Source organism: Eutrigla gurnardus (genome assembly GCF_963514095.1).
Source record: "Eutrigla gurnardus genome assembly, chromosome: 15".
NCBI classification, from domain to species: Eukaryota; Metazoa; Chordata; class Actinopteri; order Perciformes; family Triglidae; genus Eutrigla; species Eutrigla gurnardus.
In genome coordinates, this window is record NC_139938.1 from 4761980 (window position 1) to 4777927 (window position 15948).

At 43.2% G+C, this 15948-nt stretch overlaps 1 protein-coding gene across 1 annotated transcript in view; it reads left to right on the top strand.

The window, feature by feature from the left end:
• The window catches only part of pcdh1a (protocadherin 1a), an 84033-nt gene extending 70585 nt beyond the window's left edge, over positions 1-13448 (top strand). Inside the window, exon 5 of the mRNA XM_084029105.1 lies at positions 9497-13448. Within this exon, the coding sequence (XP_083885231.1) occupies positions 9497-9867 (371 nt within the window). The 3' untranslated portion in view covers positions 9868-13448. The remainder of the gene's footprint in view (positions 1-9496) is intronic.
• Positions 13449-15948: the final 2500 nt, after the last annotated feature.

Genomic DNA, 15948 nt, shown 5'->3' on the forward strand with positions numbered 1-15948 from the left:
TCTGACTGCGTTAGTATTTTGACTTTCCCAGAGAATTGTCAGTCATGGAGCGACTCGTCGTCTTCAGTAAACGGTCAGATAAAGCCTTGCCTCTCCAGGGTTGTTACTTAGCCACCGCATGCACTGCTTACATGATTCTCAAGATCAGATTTTGTGAGATTATGTTTGTCCATACTTGGCATTAAAACGATGTGCCTCCTGTGACTGTGATAATAATAAGCAAGGATTTAAATAATACAGTTATCTCTTTTCATCATGTGGGCTGATGTATGCATTTTGCCTGGAATGCATCCGGTCTACGCAGCACTCCGATGGCAACCTGAGGGCTGACCACTTGGTTTCTGGTTTGAGGAGATGATGTATGATCGAAGGATAAACGTTGTCCTGGAACAGCCGTGGCCATAGGCAAGGCTGTAGCACACGAGACGTGGGAAAATGTGGGAAATGACACGGCAGAGGGAAAAAAAAACGCTTTGAGAGAGTGTTATCCTCACATTTCTATTTTCCAGCGTACACTCACCCTATTTAACCATGTGTCACGTTGCACACTCACTTTGGAAATCAAAGGCGGAATTAGCAAAGAGATAAGATCTTGATCGAAAGGGTTAGAAAACAACAAATGGATCATGGGAGACATCCGTTTTACATGTCAATATGATCAATCCATGAAAGATAGTGAGCATGAAAGTGGTGCATTGGAATTGTCTCCAGGATTCCTGTGAGGGAAATAGTTCCCTCTTTGATAATTAAAGCTGTACATCACATGTAAGGGAGCCTTTGGCTTTCTTGTTGTTGAAGAGAAAATTGTAGATCTTGTACTCCTATTGTTTTTATTTGGAATTTGTATACAGAAACAGTAAAATCCAGCATATTCTGTATATATTGGGACATTTAATCTTCTAGTCCTAATTAAAAAAAATGCATTTTCTATGAAAATCAAGAAAGCTAATTTGTAATGGGTTAAATGGAGGCTCTTAGACGCAGGTTAGTACGTGGGCAGCAAATAAAGATAAAAGCACAACAGTCACATATTGCGACCTGAGTAGAAAAGCCCATTACCGTAAGTGTTTCTGGGAAAATTCGCTTCAAGGAAATAAACAGCTTAAATGCACCGGACATTTTTAACCGTGAGACCGAATGGCTCCTTTTTCTGCAAAATGAATCATCTCCTACCTGCTAGAAAGAGTGCTGCTACTGTGGTGGAAAGGACCACAGAGTGCACATGTGAAAGCCTAGAGCCCAAAGAAAGCTTCAAAGGCAGGGACCAAGAAAGAGACATTCAGAAGAGAAGAAGAAAGAACATTCGGGTGAGAGACAGGAATAGACAAGTGACTCTTGAAGTAAATGTCACACAGCAATCAGAGAAGGGTTGGGCAATAAAACGGTCTGTCTAATTATCATGACAATAGTTTTCATTAAATCCGTCATAAACTTCACAGACGCGTGTATCGGGTATTTTTTCTCTCTCCCTCGTCTCCACCTTCACTTCCAACCTCAGCGCTGTCACCAATTATTAAGGCCAATAAAGTCTTGCATGTTTATTAGCTAACCTGTGCCAGAAACCAGACTTCAGCGTTTCCCCTCACAGAACTGTGCAAAGCAGCGTGAATCAAGTTGTTTGGCTAGGAAGGTATTCGGAACATTTTCTCTCCAAGTATGGCTAAGCTTCCTTGAACTGTGGGGAATTTGTAATAGAGTTACACTTTGTGGCACAAAAAAAAAGAAGAAAAACCATCAGCCTATTGAGCGTCCAGTCACAACCCCACACCACAGGGATTTAGTCTACATTTCTTTGAGCTTTTCTAATTAAATTGCACAGAAAAGTGAATGGGAAATGTGAGGTTTCCTATTTCAGCAGTGAGAGAAAGAGGAGGAGAAGAAGCGGAGTGGGCCTAAATGTAATTATGCAAGCAGGATATCACATATGATAAGATTATACTATTTGGTAACCCTTTGCAAAATCTGTTTCCCAATAAACCTCCGACAGCTAAAGTGCCTATGCAGTAATGCCCCTCATTATTCAGTCTTACATGTTACCGAAGTGTCAAAACCAGTATTGCAATTTCACACCCTTAATATTGCCCATGTGTATGTCGCGTTCAATTGTATTTAAATCATACTGAACGCGTGTGCAAAGAAGCGGCTCGGTATTTAAATCCTAATCAGCATCCGTGTGTTTTAACGGTTAATGTGGCGCAGCCCGCTATGGAGATTTAAATGAGCAGCATTAATAAAATACCTGCATTGGCCTTAAGAACAAATGCCGATTTTCTAAATTTAGGCACCGGTGTCTAACTAATGCCTTTCAAACTCAACATGCACATTCTCCTCTCCCTGAAGCCCTCTCTGCATGAATACAAGATTGAATCCAGCATATAGAGTACTGCTGTTTATCATCCAAGCTGACTGCACGAATAAAAGATTTAAGCCAAAAGATGTAGGCATCTTTTCTTGGCCTCTTCTCTTCTCAAGGCTTGACTTGAGTCACAGCCGGTCCTTGATAAAGACACGCTGTGCCGTAGGTTGGTAATGTTTTAATGCAGTCGTGGGCAGATTATCTGGAAACCCACTTTCTTGTCTGGTGCCTTGCAGTTTAAGGGAGCACTCACACCCGGCACGATGGAGCCTAAAGATTGTTGGGCCAGTGTGAGCGCCCCGTTGGATTTGAGTACGGTACGGTTCGTGCACGAGCACATGCACGGGGACGCAACGTGGACATGACGTAGGCTTTCACATGGGCTGATGCAAGCCAAGTGTTTAATAGAAATATGTGCAGACGGGACTTGTCAGTAAAGTTTCGTCGGTTTGCACTCACACTGCTCCACCCAAACGGGCCTTGGGTGGAGCAGTGTGAGTGCAAACCAGCGGGGGCCCCCTGTGGGGGGGCAATCATGCCGAGGCCCGGTCCAGATGAAATGGCCCTGGTGTGAGCGCGCCCTTATTCACTGACTGCAAAAACCAAACTGCTTTTATTTGGGTTACACTTCTTACGTCTGTATTGCATTGCTAACATACTTCTACTGTGTTTTAATCTGCACTATATAATGAGTGTATTGTATATGTGTCGCATACATATGGTTATTAGGGCACATGCACATTAATGCTTTATAAAGATTATCATTACACATTATGAAGCATTTTATAATGGCTAATCTGAATAATTGCAGATCTCTCGCTGACATTTTCTTTCAAGGATCAAGGTGTCTTAATATTCTCATAGATGTAATACATAATAATAGAGATGTAGATATCCTTTATTATCCACAAGGGGAAATAATGTTGCTCAGGTCAGTAGCATTCGTGTCAGACAGAGGTTTTACTGTTTGTATGAACCATAAATAATTAAGATGAGTCTCACAATAAAAAGGGCTGAAGAAATAAGTTATGTTAAAAAAAACAACAATGCCTGCTTCTGGTTTTGTATAATAATGTCATTATAATCACTCTCTTGATGCAGTTTTGTGTGGTTATAAATTATTCTAAGTGCCAATTGTTTGCTTTAAGATTTCATGATTTTTTTTCACCTAAATCAAACAATGACCTCTTATAATCTTATTATAATGACATTACAATGCATGATAACAGTAATTAAAATGCATTATAACTATGGGAGTTATAACATATAATTGTTATAATTATGATGATAATGATCCTTGCTAAAAAAATACATGGATCAGCAATTATGAAGTATTTGTGACACTTGACCTTATAAGTCATTGTTAAGGTTTTTATAATGTTTTATGACTATTACAAAGCCTCAAGTTAATATGTTTGAGTGCTTATAACAATAAACAGCCACTGCTATAAGCAGATAATAACACATTATAAGTGTTAAATGCTTTATAGACATGGGTGCAAACAAAGTGTTACTGTTTGAGTCAATCAAACAACAGGCATGAAACCGGGAATGGGAATTATTTGATAATCATAAAGCTGAATCTCTCATGTTCGTGATAATGTCTTTGTTTTGTTTTGGAGGTTTTTTTTTTCAGCATTGGCAGCTGCTGCAGATCAATATTGTGTCAAGGTTCAGAATGCAATTTCCAGTCAGTAATTGGCCAGCAAGCCAAACATATTGTTGTGGGCAGAGGCATGAAGCTGTTCTCCACGCGAGCATTTCACAAACACCTCTGCGCACCAACAGAGAAACGATTATATTACTTACTAAAGCAACTACATCATCATTTAGGAGCGTTCTCTCCCCGTCTTCCACCAGTGTTTTGAATCTAGTTTATCCGGAGATGTGCGTGTGCGTGTCACAGTTTGACAAAGCCTTAGTGTTGGTTGACATATCACACCGCATATCAACTTCTCAATTGGAGGAGCTGGTGCATGGCGTGATCTGTCAGCAGGTGCTAAGGCTTTGTCAAACGCAGTGATACCAAAAAGGCCGTCTTCAAATAAAAGGAACCGCAAGACAAAATGGTGGATGGTGAGAGAGCTGACAGGAGGGTGTACCGTCACCCACTGAACCGTCTTACAGCGGCTTCTCCTGACATGCCTCCGGCCAACATGTCCACTCATCAGCCTTTGTCAGCGGGAGGCTCGCCCGCTGAGCAAAATCGCCGAGAACTCAGACCTCACCGAGTCTGTGAAGGAGACGTGTGCCTTAAACGTCAATACCTGGCAGCTCCTTATCCCCGCCTCACCTGTGGGGCTCAAGACCTGATTAACCCGATAAACCCAAACAGTCAAGCGTCTATTCTTAGAGACCAGTCGGAGGCAGGAGGGTTCTATGTGCAAAGTGACGCATTCGCTGGTTTTCCTGCTTCGCTAAAAATAAACGTTTTCCAGCGTTGCTGCGTATGTGAAGCAAAGCACGCTGTGGAATAAATGCATACCAATCATGTACAGAATGCCGCCGTGTTGGGACTAAATGGTTAAGTGCGGCATCACCTGTCACTTCCCGTGCAGGTGAGGTGACAAAGCCTCCGAGGCCCACACATTCTAATTTCTGAGGTGTGAAAGTGAACCTCTGAGGTTAGGAGCTCCGCCATTGTTCTTTTGCAGTCGAAACCCGACAAGCAGGGAAAACTGTGCATGTCAACACTGTGTTTGTGTGCTTGTAGCGACTTTCCCTCTGTTAAAAAAAAAAAAAAAGAAGAAAATGCTCTGGAGGAAACCAAAAAACAGTTTTTTTTTTTGTCGGTAGCTTCTGCTCACTGTGAGCAACTGTTGTGAACACTTGAATAACAAGACTTGACATGTCACAGCTAAAGAAATACAATACAAAAACCTTGTTGTTTTGCTACACGGAGTACGACAACAACAAAATGCATTCGCACACACCGCTGACACACTGATAGCAACCAGACGCTAATGTCTGCTCACATGTGGGATATTTCCTCTCTTTCCCTCCCTTTTTTTATTTCCTGGAACTTTGGAGTCATTTACCATATAAACTCTTCGCAGGCGCCACAAACATACCATTAATATCCGCCACGCACTCCCAGAAACGATAGTCGCTGCTTTTCCCACGTTATCCCTCTATGAGCTGCGGGTCTCTCATATTTGTTCGCCATCGATCATAGTGGTGTGGCGCGCACGCTGGAAAAAGCAGCCGGTGGGGAGAGGCAGCATTTGCAATCAAACGGAGAGGAGCAGTGTGAAATCTCAGGAAGAGGCAGCTTCCCCCATGCCCGTGGGCAGGGGATCAGACGATGAGGAAGCCTGCCTCAGACACTCGACACCTCCCACTGGCACCCTGATGCAAGCAGCATGCAAACCCACCCCTCACATGTATCTGTCAGCCAGGGGGGGGGGGGGTTAAGCTCTGTGTGTACCCCCACTCTGTAGCTGCACTGTGGACTGCACGTTATGCTACTGCAGTGGAGGTGCTTTCGGAAGCTTTGCGAAGGGTTACTGCGAGTTGTTGATGTGCCACTGAAGGTGGTGGAAGGTGGAAATTGCTGCTTTTTTTCTTTCTCTCCATTTTTCATGATACTGCTTTAAGCAAGAAGACGGGGCTGCCCCAGTATGAAAGGAGAACGCTACAGGTTCAGTCTATCCTCCAAGTCTTGAGGAAGTGAATTCTGCTGTGCAGGGGAGAGTCAGAAAATGTCATTGAGTCACCGGCTCTTCAAAAACCAAATCACAAGCTCCCTAAATCCAGTCAGCCTGTTCCAGCCAGCGGCATAATAGTGCGGTGGTTTTGCCCATCTGTCCTCCATTGTCCACCTTGGCTCTCCGTCCATGACATACAAGACTATAAACTCTAAAGGGTTTGTTCCAGACTGTGAGCAGATTTATTTCAGGTACAGGTACAGTAGAGGAAAAAGCCTGAGTGGGTGAGAAAATACCAATCCTCCCAGCGCGCCTTTGGCTGCTCCCTTCACCACGGCGTTGACTCATCTTGCTTCATCACGTCCACCCAAACTATTCCAACAATGATGGTTTTTTGGGCCGGGTGTGGGAGTGTGTTTTCATGCGCAGAGCAGACGGTATCCTGCCACACTGTAAGTGGCCACTCCTGCCACAGATGGCTAATAGCCACCGCAAAAGGCAGACGCACTAGTTTAATTATCAGTATCGATTGCCGCGCATGCAAATGCAGAAACGTTGAGCTTTCACAAACGATACACTCTTATCACAACATGACCAATTCATCATTATTAAATGTTGGGAAAAAATGTGTGAGCTGACGCGTGAGTGGAAATGATATGCACTATAGAAGACTAATGACAGCATGAAGCAGCAATTACTCCGACTCGACAGGTTGAACATAGATAGATATAGATATAGTCTATTCAGAACTGACAATACGTCAGAGCGACTTTAGAAATAAAAGCATATGATATTTTTGATGAAACACGAACAGACAAGGTAATGGCCTACTAGAAGAGCTGGCATTAGAGCAACTGTGTTCTCCGTCGATGACGTGCAACATGTGCTTTGGCACTGTGGGAAGAAAATGGCAGACTTTGGCAAGCTAGACAGCGTATTTAGCTGTCACTGCTGATTTTCTGGCCTGTGATGATGGCGAGCGTGGCTCAGGATGTGCTTTAATTCCTGACACTGGTGCATGACATCATTTCGCATTACATGCTTTCTTTTAGCTGGCGTTTCATTACATTAAGTCCAAATGGTATTTTCAAAAAGCACAGTCGACCTCAAGTCAATTACCAACGTGGCGGTCCGTGAGGAGGTGGCAAACCTGTGTTAACCTTTATGTGTTTTTTTTATCCCTTTTAATTACGCCTTACATCATCAAACATAGGCTGGTAAATAACGCTTTGCATAAATACGGCCTTTCACATGCACATGTACTGGTAATGTCTGATTGCTAAAGAAGAAAACATACCCACACATTGCATGTCAGGTTCTTTTTTAGAAAACATGTGGAAAGGCACCTTTCCCCCCCCCCTCCGCACACTGCTTTTTAATTGTGGAGCTACTTTTACACGAGGGCGCCTGGTGTGGCATAAACCTCCTGGAAGCTGTGGAGAGGTTTTAATCAAGTGTGAAATCCTCTCGGAGTAGATGCCTACACGACTGCGCCTGTGCTCGGAAGCACACTCCTCAACCCCTCTCCCCAACTCTCTTCCCATGAACATCTTTTTGTATCAAGAGTCCATTTCGCTGCAGTGATGCATACAGGCGACGCTCTTAGCGGAGCTGAGAAAAACTGAAACTCCCATCGCCACGCACGAGGCAGCGCACACATGCACACCCTTTACTTGGGAGCTTCAACGTCGGCCTTTAATCAAGCGTAAAAGTGTCGTTCATTCATTTGAAAGGAATCATTGACATCGGCCTTGTAAACAGAGAGAAAGAATTTGCCACTTAAGCATGACGATATGATTAGGCTGGAATGGGGCCGGGCGTTGCTCTGTTCTGGAGTAAATGAAGCCCTAAACATCGAGCCATTTGCTATTATTGGAACAATGAGATTAATGGCCACAACGGATCGAGCTATGACTTCTTTCATAAACAATGAACAATCGTATATGGATTACCCATGAGAAATAAATGTTGTAGACATCAACAAGGGAAGTGAATTGAGAACAAATACCCTCCACTTCTTTTTACTAAGCAGTTTAAAACCTAAATCACACCTCGCCATCACACAAGCTGTCTCACTCTGGCTCGTGATTGATTGAAGTCTCGCTGGGCCAGATGCAGTCTTTTTTCCCCTCTCTCCAGCCTCAGAGGTCTGACATTTTGTGGGGATAATTATCTGCAGCCACTGGTCATGAGTACAATACTGATGAATGTATGTCTCATAGGCTTCCTGTCGAGGTGCCAGTTGTTCTAATACTTGTGAACTCTCACTTCTGCCTGTGATACGTCATCTCTCAGGGTTGCATCACTCAGCATGCAGCAACGTCTCTCTGCAGGTTGAGTGTGCAGCGGAGAGCCCTGGAATACATTCGCTCTCCTCCACACGCCGTCCTGTAGCCGTCCGTGATGGACGCCCTCCTTTTCCGTGGCGTGGACGCCGCGAACGGCATTACCGCTTTGCATTCATCGCGGCAAATCAGAAGCTTACATGAGGGCGACGCCGCCGACTCCCAGATCTCAGTTGTCTCCTCTTCTGTCTCGCAGACATTGATTCGGCTGTCCTCGTCTGAGTCTGAAGGGATAACAAAGATAAATTGAGTGGTATTTCCATTAATTCTGGGCTGTGTGTTCAGCTTGTCAACAGGTGGGCTGCTTAACGGGTCTATTAGCTGCCAGCTGCACATATCTGGTAAACAAATAACGTGGGTTCCATCGGTGCCGTTTTTAACTTCCAGAAACACCGCGGCCGTACTCGTGAGCGTTCGCTGAAGCAATATCGGAGCTTTTCACAGCTTGTACGTTTTAAATGAGGTCACTGGGTCATGGACCCATTTATTTAATTAGGAACAGTTGAATAAAAAATGGATGATAATCAAGGGCGGCGAACTCATTTCGGCGCTGTCAATCAATGACTCATTCGGCGATGGTTTTGCCCAAAGGGATCCAGCCATTCCATTTGCAGCCAAACACTGTATGTCTACAGTATGTGTGTGTGTGTGTGTGTGTGTGTGTGTGTACTTTTTTGTCCATCTGTGCTGTGTTTTTTTTATTTGACACTTATTTGAAGCACCATTTACAGCATTCAAATGGCGTCTAATGGAAGCCAGTACATCACTGTATTGAACATGTTAACAATACAGTGATGTATTACAAAGATGCTAGAAAAATGGAGCTGTTGGATACTTCTAAATGACATAGACACAGCACGCCATCTCCTGAATGTATCACATCAGCTAGTGGACTACACACACAGTAGTGCTCATTACACAGTGCATAGCAACAGCTACATAGCAACTGCTGCTGACTGCTTAGCAACAGCTGCAAAGGCATCAAGGAGGGGGGGTGGTGGGTTTCATGGGGTGTTTCAGATGACACCGTTTCTGTTCACAAATGCCTTTTTACAACTTTTTACATTTTTTTTTATGAATGTTATCCTGGTTTATCACCATGAAGCTCACCTTGATGTTCTTTTGTTTTGTCTCTCTCCTGCTCACAGACATCCGCTCCCTCCCTGATGTGGCAATGACCGGAAACTGTACAACCGAGTGCAGCGAGTTGGGCCACTCAGACGCCTGCTGGATGCCCGGGCATCCCTCCCCTGTTCGCAAGACCAGGAACCCCCCGAAACTCTCCACCTTCGTGCCTTACCAGGAGAGAGGGAGTCTGGGACGCCTGGCCAACGGGAGCGCCAGGCTGGGTGGCGAGGAGCACCGGTCGCGCCTTCCACCCTCCCGCAGTGCCTATTCCAACAGTGGTCACGACGCCAGTCAGGACTGCCCCTTAGAGGAGATGCCCCTGAGCGTAGCCTCTGAGTTCCCGCCCACCTCCCCCTCTGCCCACACTCCCAAAAGAGAAATTTACCTGTGAGGAGTATCATCATCCGATTGGTGCACAAACAAAAGAAAGATACAGGCGGTCCATATGCTTAAGCCAACGCCCGTTTTGTAGGTAACAATAGGCTGTGAGTCATTCAACCACTAGCATGAACACTTGCTTTTTGTCATTTCCTCCTTAAATTATTAATTTATTAGCATATTTATTGAGAATACCACACACGTTAATTGATGCACTCACTCATTTATTTATACAAAAATCCTGAAGGATATAATTCTAACGATCAAAAGGAAATGCAGATGGTAATTGCTACGTTAGTAGTGACTAATTATTGTAGTAGTTAGCCAAGTCCCATTCTGTGAAGTGATCTCTTGAATTTGAAAGTTGTGATCAGTGCTCTTGTGCCATTATTAGATATAATTCAATAGCCAGCCAGTCAGGCCCAATCAGAAAGCATAACACTTTTGACTAACAATCAAGTGATGCGGTTTATCTTAATGTACAGTGCTGTAAATACATTTTGAATGGTGTGTTCTACATATATTTTTGTCTGGCATAAGCTGAAAAAAAAAAAAAAGCCTCAGAATTTTTGCATATTTAAGCTTTTCTTTGCTGCTGCTGTTTAAACTTGATTGAAACCATCTCCAGAAGTGGAGCTCGATATTGTGGAAGACATTTATCCGCTCCACACAATCACACACACACACACACACACACACACACACCTTCGACCCCTAATCATAGCAGAATGGCCTTTACCTCTGCTCCCTGTAGAGCTCTGCCACTGGTGGAGAAAGCTGTGTGGCAACATTTAAACTGACGTTATGTTCCACTGAGTCTCAACACTGTGACCTCTCGTTCATCATGAAAACGGTTGACTTGGCCACAGCCCCCCGGAGTCACAACGACCAAACGCAGAGTGCTCACCAGACACATTCTAATTGGCTCTTCCTATCGAAAAAACCTTGTGATGAAATCATACCAGTTCAAACAGCTCCTTGTGACAATCAGACGGGCTCCCACGATCCAGTCCCCCTAAAGCTCTTAGTCCTTTACCCCCAACGATCCATAGGACTTGTGTAGATCTAACAAATGCACAAGGAAGGTATTTACATGAAAGGGCACTTGAGAGATTGAGCACTTATTGAAGTCAATATCACTTCGATGTACTACACGAGAGTACTTTTTTTGGTTTGTTTTTTAAAGTAGCACTTCTCACTAGATACTTCTTCAGAGGTGAATCAATATACAGAAGTCTGATGAATAGATTAAGACATTTTAGGAGTAATTGTCAATAGTTTGAGGGATTTGAAATGATTGTTGTTGAGCTGAAGTATAGGTTTAGATAGTCAGGCTCCATTCACTGCAACTTTAATTGTTAATTATGATTTCCCCTCTATCGAGGACAACATGCTTAATAAATGATGAGGCATTTTCCCTCCTCTGGCTATTGAACAGAGAATAAAAAATAGGGCAGGCCCGTGGGCTTCATTTATCTTTACAAAAATGTTCCAAGTGAATCCGAAGGATATGTCTGAAGGACACTGTGTATTAGTCAGTAATTGGATGTTAATGATGACAACACTAGCCTGCCGTTCAACATTGTAGAGCTAGCCGGTGGCTTTGATTTAAACATTGATTTGATTAGATTTGTAGATACCTTTCACCTCTGCAGAGTATTTCCATAGTGAGATTGTGGGTCTGAGTAAGGGCGGAAGAGCCTTGAATGGACATTTCCTAATTAGGGTGAGTAATGAGTCTTGAGCTAGGGCATGTGTGAGCACACCCCCAGGACAAGGCACCCACCAGATAATGCAAATCCAGCCGCACAGCTACAATCAGTTAAAAGGGGTATTTTTATCAGCACTTACCTCATCACGCCGCCATTGAAAACTGCATTTAGAATAATTAAACTGGAAACATATGGAAATTACTGGACATGGCCGTGATTAAATAAGGTGGGCGATTATCCTGCCTTGAGGGGGAGAAAACACATTATGCCGTTTTCAAAGCCATTTAGCGTCTGAAATAAAATTCAAACAACAGCCATGATACACTGTGATTAAGCCCCCACGGCTCCCCCAAGCACCCCTCTCAGAGCTGTGGGTAGCCGCTCCACGAACTCAGAGCAGTGGGTGAGATCGCTGACCTGGAATTAATGATGAGCGAGAAAGATAGCGATGAGTGATAAAAACCAATGTCACATAGCCTCAATCACAACTTTATCTATTGAAACGCCTTGACTCGATTCACCACCGCTTTGCATTCAGTGTTATCTCCGGGGTTAAATCTTAACCTGATTCCAGCCTAAGTACATATATCGCTTTAGTGAATCTGGATTCTTCAGATTTGTCTCTTCGATCACCGATACCTGAAATAAATGGGGGTAACTCTGAGCCGATAAGTCGTGATCATCCGTTGTCGCTCTGAGCGGAATGACGAGTTTGATTAAAGTCCTCTACAAAATAAAAGAATAAAAAAAAACAAGCCTGGGCCTATTCCCCCCCTCTCTCTCTTAATGAGTTGGACTCTTTTCACTCCAGCCGATAATGACCTCCTGCCACTCACCCCTGGAACAATTCATCACCAGGTTTGACCTTTCTTTTGAACTCATGCTGAATGAACTGTGTTTACTTCTTACTCCAACACAGAGCGGTTCTCCTTGATTAAAGTACGAGGACATCATGAAGCACCTGAATACACTCAAAAAGTATGTTGAATAATGTTTAATTTGTACTTAACATTGATTTAATGTTGAATTCACTTGAGTATCTTTTGCCTCTCTGTAGTGTGTATCGTATGGTGATCATTTCTGTGGAAAGATGGACAAATTAGTGTACTGAAATTGGCGAGGGATTTCTTTTTTCCCTTTCTGATCAAAGACTCTTAGACTGGTTGTGCGAAAAAATAAATCTTTTTGGTGGTGTAGTGTACATAGATCTCCACAACCCTGTGTCTGCTGTCAAGCAGGCGGTGATTTTAGCATGAATTCCAAAGATAATTGGTAGAAACTGTTTACTCTTTTTTTTTTCTTCTCCCTTTTCTTTTACTTTCTGAAATGTCAGTGCTGGTTCATATTCAAAACGGCCCTCTCACAAAACAAACGGAAATTAACTGAACATTTCATGGTTTTTTCACAGTTCATCTAGAACAAAAAGACAATTGCCTTGAAGATATGTCTTTACAAGAGAGAATCTAGTTGTTATCCTAATTGTTGGTATATTTATATAGGATAAAAATGCTTGTGATGCCATGTTTTTGTACAGTTTTATGTACATACAAGTGAAGCTTTCTAAAAGTTCTGAGAAAAGCCGATGGCATATAAAAATTGTAACATGTTTTCTTGAGATGTGCACATCTTGCCTTGGATGGATTGACCTTTGCTGAGTCGGTGTGAATGTGGCCGTTCTATGCCTGCACTGTAGTCATTCACCGGCTCCCACCTCCTGAGGACTTAATCAGTTTTTATGTTTATTGTGAACAGTGGAATCGTCTTATCTTACCAGTTTGTTAAACTCCTGTGTTCTGCTTCGTTCTGTTTTCGCATGTTGACAAAAATTCTCTTGTAATACTGTAAGTCCTCATGAACTTTGTAATAAAATCACTTCAGGGAAAAAGTGAATGCTGTCAGTGTTTTCTTTGTCTTCCATTATTATTCATCACTTTTTGGAGTGTTAAACGAGGATTTGGCTGTTACATTTTTATAAGAGGTTCTACAGCCCTTGGAGCTGCGTCGTGGAGAGAGAAAAAAAAAATATGTCTCACTCAAGGATCCAAGCTCATTAAGAGGAAGTAGTATTCTTGTCATGTGGGGACCGGTGGCTCATTTCTAAGTCAGGAAGCCCCGGAATGTTGAGAGGGAAGCTTGAAGTGGGAGAGTCCCAGGACCTGTGTTCACGACTCCAACAAGCAAAACAACGTGCCAGAAGCACACAGGCCGCCATCACGCACTTAAGCTTAATACAGAAGCTCTCTTTACAGCATTGATGAGCTGCCCGTTGCTACACTGTTAGTGCCAGGCTTACAACACTGCTGTCTTGTGATGTTAATTTTGATAGGTCTGCGTGCCTGTTCTTAAAGGGAGAGGAGAATTTATTTAATGGACAATGATCCACGGTTGAGAGCATTCAGTGAAAGGGGGAACTCTTCCTGCGTCTGATATTCATGCACCATGCATTTCCACAGTGTTTGATCATTAGCGCATAAGCTGTGAACTTAATTGACTTAATCATTGTTGCACAGATACCATATTATTTAATAACGTGTGAACTACAATAATGTAACATGAGCGATTAAGCCATTTTTTCCCCCTTAGGCCTCTTTCACAAACGGTGAGTCTCGACTCACTGTGGTAACGCAGTGTAGAGAAAATAGCACTTTGTGCCAGCAAGCCTTCCACACTACTCGCCGCTCGCAGTCTCTGTGCTCAAGGAATTTTGAGACGGCGCTCGTTTTTTACTCATTATAAAAATGGCACGAAAAAACCTTGCCCTCTAATTATTAAAATGGCATCAAGTGCATATCATTTTCTTAACACCACAGGATGTATGAGTCAAGGTTGCACAGTACTTTGAGTAACTGCATCTCATGGTCACTTTCCAAAATAATCCAGGGTAATGATGACAAGAGGCAGTGGAAGCAGTAAGGTCATTGTGTCAAGTCACTTCTGAGATATTATGATATCATATCTAGTGCTAGGTAAGGAAAATATGTAAAAAATGAGCTAGAAATGTGCGATAAAGTCTCTTTTTTTCTCTCTGAAGTATTTATCATACACTGGTTGTCATTTCTGTTTCAATATTATCAGTTGGTCAAGTGTATGATACATAAGTACATTGCGATGGGATGATAGTGCTGGGGTCACCAAGGTTCCCAAAAAAATGTAAATATCTCCACCTGGTAATCCATCTGGATTTTTCGAGACATTTTTCTCTCAAACGAGTTGGTCGGTGTTCGTCAGTGTTAGTAGGATTCATCCTCTGTACACCATGAATGTAAATGTACAAAAAGACCGGGCAAACCATCCAGTAGTTGTTGAAATATTCCAGTCTGGAGGAGATTGGTGGATCGTCCAACCAACGCTGGGACTGCTGAACCACTGTACGGGCCAAAAAGAACTGTTGTATACCCAGTAAATGGCATTAATTCTTCTGGACATAAATAAAGGCACCAATCTCTTTTGTATAAGCCGGGTAATCTACATCCATTAGGCCCATTGTCCTCAGACATGGCTGCCAGCCAGCATTACGGCTCCGACTCAAGTCAATGTATGGCTTTGTTACATAAAGATTTATGTCGCAGTCAATAATTGTGTTGCATTATCTCGGTGAACGGGCGGCATGAAGTGACATTGAGGAGAAAAAAATTGACTACACAGAAATGGCTCGTCACAGTTAATTGGATCTTGCAGGTGTTAAGGATCACTGATTTTCTACATAAAGTGAATACATCCCAAATGCAATATCGCATTCAGCTCAACATTAGACTCAGTCATGTATAAATGTGAGGGTAGGCCAACAGGAACGGAGGAACAGCTTATAGGTCACCCCGACCGAAGTTCAAAAGAGACTTTCAGGGAGACCTTGACAGAGCGTCTCCTCCACTCTGTAGGATGCTTCTAGCAGCCCCTCCGACAGTGCAACAGACAAAGAGCTGCTCTGCGTCGCAGCGCACCTGTTTGTCTCACCTCACATGCTTGGCAAGCCAAGAGTATAATTATGATGCATGTTTTTCTCCCTGTGAGATGGAGGATGAAAAGGCACACAAACGAACCATCCTGGACCTGAGAGGACTCCCGGTGCTTTCAGGGTTCGGCCTCGGCGTGGCACAGCTCCATACAGCCTCTTACCTGATGTTAAGACAAGCTGTAGCCACTCCGAAAGGAGGCATCGTTACACACCAGCACAGGTGTCCATGTAAGCAGACACATTGTAATGCATATTATATTTAGCAGAATATCTGGACATACGATTTGCAGTGATGGATAATGATTGAGGTCCCTTTGCACTACAGCGCCACTGAATTATTTGAAGACCAAAGTGTCCAGGATATTTGAATGGATAAGATTGCCAAGATGCAACTGAAATGTGGTGCATCATACCTACAGATCTGTTG